This window comes from Oratosquilla oratoria, chromosome 40 (genome assembly GCF_046742065.1).
Source record: "Oratosquilla oratoria isolate Oo_2021 chromosome 40, ASM4674206v1, whole genome shotgun sequence".
NCBI classification, from domain to species: Eukaryota; Metazoa; Arthropoda; class Malacostraca; order Stomatopoda; family Squillidae; genus Oratosquilla; species Oratosquilla oratoria.
In genome coordinates, this window is record NC_134816.1 from 24,371,806 (window position 1) to 24,384,875 (window position 13,070).

The window sequence follows — 13,070 nt, forward strand, 5'->3', positions numbered from 1 at the left end:
CAGTTCACTAGAACCAGTACAGAGGAGAATGACCAAAATGATACATGGGTTCAGAAATTTACCTTACGAAGAGAGGCTTAGGCACCTTAATTTACACTTTCTAGAAGGCCGCAGAGAGCTGGGTGATCTAATAGTTGTTCAAGTGGATCAAGGGCTTTAACAAGGGAAATGCATACAAGGTCATCATATTAAGACAACAGGGCAAGACTCGTAGTAATGGATTTAAATTGGACAATTTCAGACTTAAAAGAACTGGTTTACCAATGGAGTGGTCAACGAATGGAATAGACATAGTAATCAGATAGTGAGCGCTGAAACTATTTTAAGAGAAGGTCAGAGAACTTTATGGATGGGGATGATAGATGGTAATGGACATGGAAGTGCCTAGTGTAGATCCTATGGTCTCTTGCAGTCTCCTTCATTCTTGTGATCTTATGTTCTTAACAGCAACAGCACCGCTTACATCGGTCTCGTTGCGACATTTGATGGTCATTCTTGTGTGTGTGATTCACCATGGTCTTGGATTACGTGTTGGACTCGTGATTGACATTTATTAACCCCCCCGGATGAGAGCTCAGAGCTCGTATGGCCGATCCATGAGTAATACTGTGACCTTACAAGCACACACAGCCCCAACTCCCATCCCACGAGAGTTGCAGTAACACCCCGCAGCGCAGCGATACTGAAATTATTTCAGCCCTGGGCGGGATTCGAACCCGGACCGCCGTAGTGGCAGGCGGAAACTCTAACCACTGCGCCACGAGGCGTGTGTGTGTATGTGTGTGTTTGTGTGAGTAACATTGACGTTTTGTGTATATTTTATTCTGGCTACTGTTCGACGATTTTATTCAGCGGGGGGTGGAAGATCGACTAGGAATGAAATGTATAAAATATGTCACCTTTGCCCTAGGTGCTCGTAAAGCAAAGATCACATCACTCAGTCATTCAGAACTCCTCCCCCCTAGTGATGACGTAATCCCAAATTGTCACCTGATTGGCTCTTTCCATTTTCTCAACCAATCGCAGTAGCTTTTGGGAACCATGTCATCACTGGTGGGCGGAGTCGTGATTGACTGAGTAAATTAATGTAAAAAAAAAAACCGTAGCTGTCGCATTTTCAGGAGCTGCATTGCAAAACAAAACAAAAACATTTAGTGACGTTATTGTATGTCGTGAAATTGTGACGTCACTTCCGCCATCTGGATTGGCACTTTATTTGTGTGGTCGCTCTCACCAAAGTGTAAGATGAATATATAAATAATAAAGTAAATATATTAATTGAATAAATAAAAAAAGAAGCCAACAGAGTGGAAGTCGACATTTAGCAAAGTATACGAGAAAAAAGAAATGTAGCAATGTCTTCTTATTTTATTTAGTTGTTTATTTATTTATATAAATATAAATCTATTTTATTTGTTTATTATTTTCTCTATGGAGAGGGTTTACTTACATCGCTTGTTACCAGCCAAAACAAACGTGAAAACGGTGAATAACAGCGAAGTGTGTCATGTAATCTGGTCACATACAGGGAGGCGGGGCTTATGAGTGACGTCATGTCGACAAATAATCACGGAACGTCTACATTGGTTGAAAACACTCACGGAGTCGACATGACATCACTAGTACTCAGAAGAAGTTATGTGATATCAGACGACGTGACGTCAGTTGCACGCATTATTTATTTATTTATTTATTTATTTATTTATTTATGTATTTACTAGTTTATTTTTATATTTAATTGTTTATTCATTTGTTTGAACGAAGAGTCGCGTAGATGAATAAAAGGAAGTATCTCTCAGTAATTCAAGATGAGGTAACATTAAACTTCCCTTTTATACATGGAAGTAATTTTACTAAATACGATTTCAAAATTTTAATAACAACCATTTTCGTGACACCCCAGGTCCAACGGAAACAGAATTTCATTCAAGAATTGTGCTGACCTACTTTTGGCCTTAGCTCCACCTCTTCTCCTCCTCCTCCTCCCACTCTTCCTCCTTCCCGCATTTCCTCTCCACACTCAGCTTTATCATGTCTCTCCCCTCCCCCCCCCTGATTGGGGGAGGGGGGGGGCTGTATTGACCCTGTGTTTCTCTTTTGCGCTCCACCCTCCACCCCCCCTCCCTTTGTACACACTTTCAACATATGTCTAAGTCACCACTTTTACAAAGGATTACAAAGGCGGAGCATGCCGACAGGAGACCTTTTGATCCATATCTAGGTCGGATGCGAAAAAAAAATCATATTAATAATAAAACAATAAATAAAAACTATAATAATGTAAATAACAAATAAAATACATAAATGCATAGGTATAGTTAAATAATAAACAAACAGGTAAATAGTAAATAATAATAAATTGACATATAACTAATAATAAATGAAAATCAGACAGACAAATGATAACAAAACAAAAACAAATAATATAAGATTAATTTATAATCATTACAGCATCTTACTTAGGTATTTATCTAACTGATTCTTAAAGCTTCGAACTGAACTACATTGCACTACCTGTGCAGGAAGTTTATTCCATTCATTTACTACACGGTTGGCAAAGTTGTTTCTACCTACTTCCAAATTGAATCTCTTTCCGGATAGTTTGAGACCATTGTTTCTTGTCTGATTCTCATTCAATGTGAAAATTTTGTCACTTTTGATGTTGTCAATTCCCTTAAAAATCTTAAAGACCTGTATCAAGTCACCTCTGAGTCTACGCTTTTTTAGGGAAAACAGATTCATGTGTTTTAGTCGATTTTCGTATGATTTATTTTTGATATTTGGAATCAGTTTTGTGGCTCGCCGTTGTACTTTTTCCAATCTGTCAATGTCTTTAATGAGATTCGGTGACCATACAGAAACAGCATATTCCAAATGTGGATGAACTAACGATTTATAGCTTGTTAATGAGTGATGGACTTTTGAAATCAAAAGATCGCGCAATCAGTCCCAGAATCTTATTTGCTTTCTCAGAGGCTGAAATACACTGCTTGGATGATTTGAGGTCGTTACTGATAATTACGCCGAGATCTTTTTCACTATCCACTTTTGTTAACGAATTACCAAATAACTTGTAATCGTACTTACTGTTATTTTTACCTATGTGCATTACCTTGTATTTACTTGTGTTAAATTTCATTAGCCACTTTTCAGACCATTGCTGTAATTTATCTAAATCTACTTGAATATCTAATTGGTTTGAGTGATCATTTGCCACTCCGCACAGTTTTGTATCAGCAAATTTGGAAACAGTAGATTTTAGTCCATGGTCTATATCATTTATGTATACTATGAATAGAAGTGGCCCAAGAACGGAACCCTGAGGAACTCCACTTGCAACACTTTTCCATCCAGAAGTTTTTCCATTTAAAACAACTCTCTGTTTTCGACCATTCAACCAATTACTAGTCCAACCTAATAGGCTACCACTTATTCCATGCAAAGCTAATTTAGTAAGTAGTCTTTCGTGTGGGACGGTATCAAAAGCTTTTGCAAAGTCTAGATATATTAAATCTATATTGTTTCTTTTGTCATAATTCGAGATAACTGTGTTGTAGAATTCGAGTAAGTTAGTCACGCAAGAACGTTTCCGTCTGAAACCATGCTGGCTATCATTTATCAAACGGTTACTTTCTAAATGATGTTCGATAGCATCTCTGATGATAGTTTCCATTATTTTTCCTACGATTGAAGTCAAACTTATAGGCCTATAGTTATTTGGTTTCTTTTTGTCACCTTTTTTGAATATGGGAGTAACGTTAGCTAGCTTCCATTCTCTTGGGACATCTCCAGATATGATGGATTTCTTGAAAATAATTTCTAATGGAACAACAATCTCATTTTTCATTTCCTTTAAGATTCTTGGATGCCAACCGTCAGGCCCTGGTGTTTTATTAACTTTGAGTTTGTCTATACACCTTTTAATTTTTTCTTTTGTTATATTTATATTTATATATATATATATATATATATATATATATATATATATGTATATATATATATACTTAATGGTGTGGTCATATTTAAAAGCTACTTTGATATATAGTGTGTATATATATATATGTATGAATGTATATGTATATTTGGATATATGTATGAATGTATATGTATATATCATGTATGAATATATATATGTATGAATATGTGTATATATATGTGTAGATTCTAAAATTTATAGCATTTTAATTTGTTGAAAGAATATACAATTTAAGTATAAAGATTTCTCTCCCCTTCTTCCTCTCCCCCTTCCCCTTCACCCCCCCCCCAAAGAGAGAGAGAGAGAGAGAGAGAGAGAGAGAGAGAAGAAAATTCTCTAAGGACCTCGTATGGGTTTTTGATTGCACAACTTTTATACAATAAGTATTGTAGACATCCATGTGGACTGTAAAAAGAATATTGTTCACTTTTAACTTCTGGTGACCTTCAATTCTTTTGTCCTGACTAGATCCATCCTTGACTACATCTGTAATTCTACTGCTTTGTGTGATAATGACCAAAGCATAGAGGCGCTAGGTAATGCCAACATAATACTCCTTTGTCGGGGAGGAAGGGAGGGGATGGGATGGGAGGGGAAGGGGGAATTCCTTACAAGAACGGGAACGAACGGAAGTGGTGTTTGAAGGGCTGAAAATCCTACAGGAGGGCCCTTCCTTAGCCCTTCGTCGGAAGTGGCGAAGGACAGGGTGGTCAAGATGTAAGGAATTTGATTGTGCGTGATGAAAAATGGATCGACAACCTCGAGTCTGTATAAAACGGTCTTCGATCAATTCTCGCGATGAAGCAACGTCATGACGTCATGTCGCCTTGTACTTGTTTGAATGATATATTATGTATATTTTCGTAATTTGTTCATCTCTCCCCCTCTCATACGTGTATTTTATCTCAGAAACGGTGATGCTAACATCCAAGCTTTCGGTGACTTCACACTGAAATTGCTTAAATTTTTATAATCCGTCTAGAGGCGCGCGTGACGTAGAACTACGTCACGGCTACACACACCCTCTCGACCAATGAGAGCGCGAGACTCCCGCCTGGGCTTGCGTCATCCGTTACCGGAGAATAAATTCACGAGGGGGTGTATTTTGCGTTCAGTGTCAAAGGGGTATTGGTAGGCGTAAGGTTAGGTAGTGAAACTTAGAATTAGTGTTGAGAGAGCACTAAAACTTACTTCAAAAGTATGCTGGTAAGTTTTTAATTCATGTAGGACTTGGGTGATGGGTCTCCGCGAACTTAAAATCCTCGGGAAAGTTTGCCGGTGAAGGTTACGAGTGAGCTGAAATCTAGGAGTGAGAGTTTGTGGCTGCATTTGGTGAGGTGTGATCTCTGTGAACGGACGTACAGGTTGTGGTGCTTTTTCCAAAACAAGAATCCAACATTCCATCGCCAATTTGGTAAGTGTGAAAAGGCATTTGTGTCGTACGTATCCAGTGAAGCTAGCTCAAGTCGACCGTTGGGCCGGTGTGTGTTCAAACGTGCTTCGAAGAATGTGACATATGCTTGGTAAATTCACGAATACTGAACAATTTCACCAATTCATTTCAAACAAACAACTACAAATGTAACCGAATATTAGGCATACGCCGGATGGGCCTAAGCGTATCTTGGAGTACTTTACCATTGCTGTGTGAGAGAGAGGAGAGTGAGGATAGGAGGAAGAGGAGTACAAGTACGACTCACAGAGGAAGGGAAAGTACTTAGAGAGTCACATTGCAAACGTCGTGGATCATGTACAGGTTCCAGGGAGGAGAATGAAGAGCACAAACTTCTCACGTGTCTGCTCGTGTGACGGCGGCCACAAGGGCGATGTTGACGTGGTGAAAGGAGCCAATAACGACTCTATTCGTGCCCTTGAGATTCGGCAGTATTTTCTTAACGTATTTGTGTATTTATTGATTTATCATTATTGTTATTGTTATTAGTAAAAGCATTATTATTGTTGTTTTATTGTTATTGTTATTTTGATCTCCATTCTTGAGCCGGTTTGATTCGGTGTGATTAAAAACGCTTGGCGGCGGCTCTGAGTACTGTCAAGTTGTAATAATCAGAGGAAGAGGCCACAGATGGCGTTGTTCATTCTTATATTCTTTTCAAACTGCCACCAATTGAATTTATTCGGCCGTCCTGGGGATATATATATATATATGTTTGTATATAATATGTATACGTACGTATATGTAGATTTATGTATACATAAATATAAATATGTATGTGTGAATGCATGTATAATATATATATATATATATATATATATATATATATATGTTTGTATATAATATGTATACGTACGTATATGTAGATTTATGTATACATAAATATAAATATGTATGTGTGAATGTATGCATGTATGTATATTATATATATATATATTGTATATACATATATATAATGTATGTATATATATATATAGTATATATATGTGTGTGCATATATGTATATATATGTATATTATATATATATATATATATATATATATATATATTATATAATATAGTGTGTTTGTGTGTATGTGCATATATGTTGATATACAAATATATATATATATATATATATATGTTTATATGTATGTTTATATACATGTATATATATATATCATATATATGTATATATATACATATATATATGTATATATATATGTATGTATGTATATGTATACATATATATATATATATGTATATATATACATATATACATATATATATATATACATATATGTATATATATACATATATATATATATGCATATATATATACATATATATATATGCATATATATATACATATATATATATATATATGTTTAGATACATGTATATATATATATATACGTATATATGTATATATATATATACATATATGTATATATATATATATATACATATGTATATATATACATGTATATATATATATATATATACATATATATATGTATATATATATATGCATATATATATATGTATATATATATATATGCATGCATATATATATATATATAGATATATATGCATGCATATATATATACATGTATATGTATATACACGTGTATATATATACGTGTATATAGTGTGTGCGCGTATATATATGTATATAATGTGTGTGTGTCTGTGTGTATAAAATCAACGATCACCATTAATAGGTCATTTCCGCTTGCGTGTACAACTGCCAAGAAGTAAAAGTAAAATATTGATGCCTCTGCAAAACTCTTTTGCACGTCTTAAGTTTACGACGACTATTTACGACCCTAGTAAGTTTTTTTTTTTCGCCGTCGTAAGAGTTTTGTAGGCCTTCCGATATAGTTCTTGGAATTGATGCGTAGTTAGTGGCGCAGGGAGCGCCGGCTCCCCCCCGAGCGAATCGGGTCTCGCATCTTAGTGTGACATTTAGGCTCAGGACGTTGAGGCGAATTATTAATAGGTCTGGTGATATTTAGGTGAGTGAAAACTGGGTGGTGCACGTTTAGACAAAGAACATTTAGACAAAGGACATTTAGGCAAAAGACATTTAGGTACATGACATTTAGGCAAAAGACATTTAGGTACAGGGCATTTAGGCAAAATACATTTAGGTACAGGACATTTAGGTACAGGACATATAGACACAGGACATTAAGGCACAAAACATAGGCGTCATGGACAATTAGGCAGGCAAGATTGAGGAGTCAGGATGTAAGGATCGGTCAGACGAAGCGACCTTTAGGCATGAAGCGACTAGACCAATCTAACTTGACCAAACTTAAGTTAACCAACACCTAAATACAGAGAAACAACGAAACGAGACTTTGCCTAATTGTCGTTCTGTCCCTCATCATCATCATCGCCACCATCGTCGTGGTCATTATCATAATCAAAATCACCACCACCATAATCACCATCGTCGTCATCCTCATCATCATCACCATCACCACCATCGTCGTCATTATCATCATCACAACTATCACCACCATCACTATCATCGTCATCCTCCTCATTATCATCACTATCACCACCATCATCACTACCACCACCACCATCGTCATCATCATCGTCATCATCATCATCATCATCATCATCACCATCGTCACTATATTATCACCCGTCATCACCATCATCAGTCACACGCCATCACCAGTTTCGACGTTGTTTGTCTTTGTACTCATGTGCACTTGCCTACGTTGAGAATAGACCTGGCCCCGGTTGGCTTTCCCAGTCACGCACACCGGTCGATACCTGACCAGTGTTACCTGATTTTCGATACCAGACCGATACCCTAGCGGACAACCCCAATACTAATTAGCAGGAAATCCGTGACCCACATATTGATGGTCGTGTACGTATAACATTCACACACACACGCACACACACACACACACACACACACACACACACACACACACACACACAAGTAATCTAAGTTAAGATAGGATGGAGAAATGTATGAAAATCTATCCATTAAGGGTGAAATAATGAACATAAATTTCAAACCAGTTTTCGTTATGGGAAAGTAATTTAGCAGAAAGATTGGAACAGGGTTTGAAATGTATAAGATATAAATGAAATGTAGGGAACACCTGACGAGCAATATTTATAACCAAATTGTTTTAGAAGAAGGTATAGTGCCACAGGATTGGAAAAGAGCTAACGTAGTACCAATTCTTAAAGAGGCGGGAGTGGGTAGGAGTAAGCAGTAATCCTTGAATTAAAGACTGGTGTCCCAGACCAGCATGATAGTTAAAATGTGTGAGAGGATGGTGGAAGGCAAGTTGGTTAGGTAACTTGGGAAGATTAACATTTTGGTGTCAGGAATATCACGTTTATCGACCTGGTTCGGGTTTTATGCCAGTGTGGTTGATATGCTACAAGAGGGAGACTGTTGCTTGAAGTTGTGTGCGCTTAGATTTAGAGAGAGCTTCTGATAAGGTACATCACAAGCGGCTAGCAGAAAGATTGTACCAATCTGTGTACTTTCAATTTAAGGGAAAAAATACGGAGATGATAAGATGTTTAGAGTTTCTGTGAAACTTATTTCATGTGATAAACACACACTGGGCGAGAGATCGACTTTACCTCGACCCCGGAAGAAATTGGTAAAGAGGACAAGGTGACTTGTCAGATGATGTTAAACCTGACAGACAGTGATTATCTCTCCATTAAAATTTCGATATATATATATATATATATATATATATATATATATATATATATATATATATATATATATATATATATTATAATATGCACCCGTCCTCAGCCACACACGATAAAGATATTTTAGCGTTGTCTGAATTGGGTGAATGTAGAACGGTGTAAGATAATGTGTTATACATGGCGATTACATCTGGAACCTGTGTATATGCCTTGTTATGGTACAAGAAAATGTATTCATAATGGATCTTGTTCTTCTTCTTGGGCATTCGCCATTTACCGGATACAGATACCGGATGCTGAGTACACATTTCCCCAGATATTTGCCGCAGAAACAGCGGGGATTCCACTAGCGTAGTGATACGTGATTCACCATTGTCTTGGGTCACGTGTTGGACTCGTGATCGACAACTACCCTCCCGGGAGAGAGCTGAGAGCTCATATATTGCCCGATCTCTGAGTAATGCTGTAACCTTACACACGTACTGCCCCAGCTTGTGTGTGTATGTGTGTGTACGTACGTACCCCGCTCCCAAGAACGAATCCTCGTCACTCGATATCGACCCAAGGCTGTGGGGGTTCGAGCACTAGACTTGGGGCTTCCAAGAAATCCCGGTGCCCAGCTGCGGCGTCCTGCAGGGTGATCATTTTGATCCATCCACACACACACACACACACACACACACTCACTCACACTCACACTCACACTCCTCACTTACTCACTCACACTACTTGAGCAGACATTTTTTCCAAATCTATGCCACCTCCCATATTTACTATTCTTGCTGTCCCCCCCCCTCTCTCTCTCTCTCTCATGATACGTATTTTATGAGTTTGTTTATGCATGCGAAGTAGCGCGCTTGGAAAATTATAATAAAAAATCTGTAATTTTTTTTTTTTTTATGACAAACCACAGTAAAGACGAGCCTAAATAGGAAGAAAAGTGTCGAGAAAAGGTTATCGAAGTGGACAATGAGGCAAAATATTGTGCAATAGAGAGAGAAAGTGTGGGGTGGGAGAGGAGAGAGAGTAGTTTGTGAAACTAATGAAAGAAAAAAAAAATACTGAAAATCCACTCGCAACATGAGTGAACAATTAAGCGTAGGATGAATGACTTGGTCCAAAGTTGTCAGTATTTAAACAATGATCATTTCAAATTGGGAAGAAAACGTAAATGGTGCGTAAGTTGCCTACTAATCACGCTTTCTCAAGATGCCGTGCCGATGCAGGATGACTGTGCAAATCGAGCTCTTCGGCCGTCACACACTCTCGACGTCATACATGACGTCACGGTTCCTCGTGACGTCATCGTTTTCTCTTTGGTGTGAACTTGGCACGGGTGCACAGACACACGGGTATGTCTAGGTATGTTAGAAAATTGGAGAAATAGGAGACGGGACCCAGCGAGCGTTGCCCCTTTCCTGTATACTACAACGCACACACACACACACACACACGAGCTCTGAGCTCTCTTTCGGGAGGGAAATAGCTGCCGATCACGAGTCCAACACGTGATCCAAGACCATGGTGAATCACACGTACTTGATTTCTGAGAGCGTTCCTTGGCGATATGTCCATTAGCTCAGAAGTGCTTGGGAATCGTGGTTTTGGAGAAATACATTGCGAAACGTCCATCCAAGAAAGTCTCCTCTTGCTGCAGTTCTAAGAACCAGAAGAGAAACTTGAAAGACGAACGACCTAAACCAAACCTTCTAGATGGACTTAGACATAGATTTCAGGAACTAGACAAGATTTATGTTTGAACACCACAAAGATCATATGCCTCCTCATCTCCCTTTCCGTGCGTTTGATAAAGATTTTAGTAGGTAAATGTGGCGTTGTAGGTTACTTCTTACGTGGGGGGAGGGTTTCCCCCCTACCTTCCCCCCCACTCCCCCTTCCGAACTCCCCACTTATCTGTACCATCACACTTACCTGACGGCGGCTGGAGGACCGACCGACCAGCCAGCCGGCCAGCCAGCCTGTGGTGACCTTGTGGGTGACCCTTACCTTAGATCTCATTTTATCCTTCCTCCTCCTCCTCCTCCTCCTCCTCTTCCTCCTCTTTCTCTTATTCTTGAGCATCATCTTCCACCTCTTCTTCATCCATGAACACCGTTATCCTTCTCCACCTTCTCTTCCTCTTGTTCTTCCTCTTGATCTCTCTTCCTCCTGATTCGTCATTGTCCACCTCGCCCTCTTGTATCTATTCCTTCTCCTCCACCTCCGTCTTCCTCCATTTCGTTGTCCTCCTCCACTTCCTCTTTGTCCTCCAACTCCATGCCCTCTCCTCCTCCTCTTCGTTCTCCACTTCCTCTTCGTCCTCCAACTCCATGTCCTCTCCTCCTCCTCTTCGTCCTCCTCCTCGTCCTCTTCCACATCCTCTTCGTTCTCCAACTCCATGTCCGCTTCTCCTCCTCCCCCCTCCTCTTCCTCCTCCTCCTCTTCCCACTTTCCTCTCCGCACCCCGACCACTCCCGGCCGAAGTTGTCTGTGCCGATGAGAAACTTTTCGGATGACGACAGTGGTCTGCTGAAGGCCCGGACCTTCTTCTGAACGGCGTTACGGTCGACCGAGACCCCAATATAAAGTCTTGAGCCGCCTTGCCACAGTCTCACCTGTACCATGCGGTACTTACCGAAAGACGGAGAAGAAGAAGGTCTGGGTGACCTTTATGTCAGGGCGTTGTGAAGGTCAGATTTGATCAGTTTCTGCTCAGGCAGATACTGGACGGCAGGAGTCTAGGAAAGGCGAGCGCGCGCACACACACACACACACACACACACACACACACACACACACACACACACACACACATGGTTGAGTTCCCGGCTGCCACCACGGAGGTTCGGGTTCGAATCCCGCCCAGGGCTGAAATAATTTAAGTATCGCTGCGCTGCGAGTCGTTACTCCAACTCTCGTGGGCGGGGAGTTGGGTGTGTGTGTGCTTGTAAGGTCATAGCATTACCCATAGATCGGTCATATATGAGCTCTGAGTTCTCTTACTGGAGGGAAATAGCTGACGATTACGAGTCAAACACGTGATCCAAGACCATGGTGAATCACACACACACACACACACACACACACACACACACACACACACACACACACACACACACACACACACTTCTTCAGAGCGATATTGTTCCCTAGTATAAAAGCGCCGTAGATTTGTGGAGAAATACAGTAGTCACTGTGTATATAATTTGTCTGTGTTATCCTCTATCTCCCTCCCAGGAGACCTTCATCAAAGACGCGGTCTCCTTCTCTTCGCCTACGTACGCCATCTCCCTTCCTTCCTCCTTCCCTCCTTCCCTCCTCCATGTTTTTTCCTCCCTCCCATCTTCCGTCCTCTCTTGAACCACTTATGTCTCTCTCTCTCTCTCTCTCTCTCTCTCTCTCTCTCTCTCTCTCTCTCTCTCTCTCTCTCTCTCTCTCTCTCTCTCTCTCTCTCTCTCTTTGTATCTACATGTCTCTCCTCTCCTGCATGATAGGACATCCGTGACTGCAGGCAATTGGACTCCTGTTTGGGTGGGGAGGAGTCCAGCATTCGATTGATTGGAAAAAGAGACCTTGGAGGAGAAGAAGGAGGAGGAGGAGGAAGAGGAGGAATGTTGTGGCATTTAGAATCGCCACGGAGAGTTCCAGTGGCATTCGGAAGTGCCACCGGTGGATAGCGTCCTCGACCCACATACTGAAGGTCCGGGTACGGGTCTATGTCTTTGTTGTGGCCTTCGGAACTGATCTTCCCTTGAGACTTCCCCCCAGGGCCCTTCCTCGTGATTGCCTGAAGATCCTGAAGGGCGTGTCACGTGGGGTGAATAAAATCCCCTGGCGGCAGGTAATTGAAAAAGAAAAGGACCACCCCGGCACGGAAGGAGTGATGCAGAGGTGAATAAAATCGCTCGGCGGATGTTAGGATAAAAGTGTGTTTAGGACAACTCTCTCTCT

The 13,070-nt window shown here is 40.1% G+C and overlaps 1 protein-coding gene across 4 annotated transcripts in view; it reads left to right on the top strand.

Moving 5' to 3' along the window:
• Window positions 1-13,070, top strand: part of Alas (5-aminolevulinate synthase) — a 144,348-nt gene that overhangs the window by 103,496 nt on the left and 27,782 nt on the right. For 2 of the 4 annotated variants that reach the window (XM_076177279.1, XM_076177283.1), the window contains exon 1: window positions 5,038-5,182. The exons of 1 other annotated variant lie outside the window; for it this stretch is intronic. In XM_076177279.1, the coding sequence (XP_076033394.1) occupies window positions 5,177-5,182 (6 nt within the window). In that variant the 5' untranslated portion in view covers window positions 5,038-5,176. Of the gene's footprint in view, window positions 1-5,037; window positions 5,183-5,233; window positions 5,391-13,070 lie in introns of those variants that run through there. One more of the 4 variants, XM_076177280.1, reaches the window with a different exon arrangement.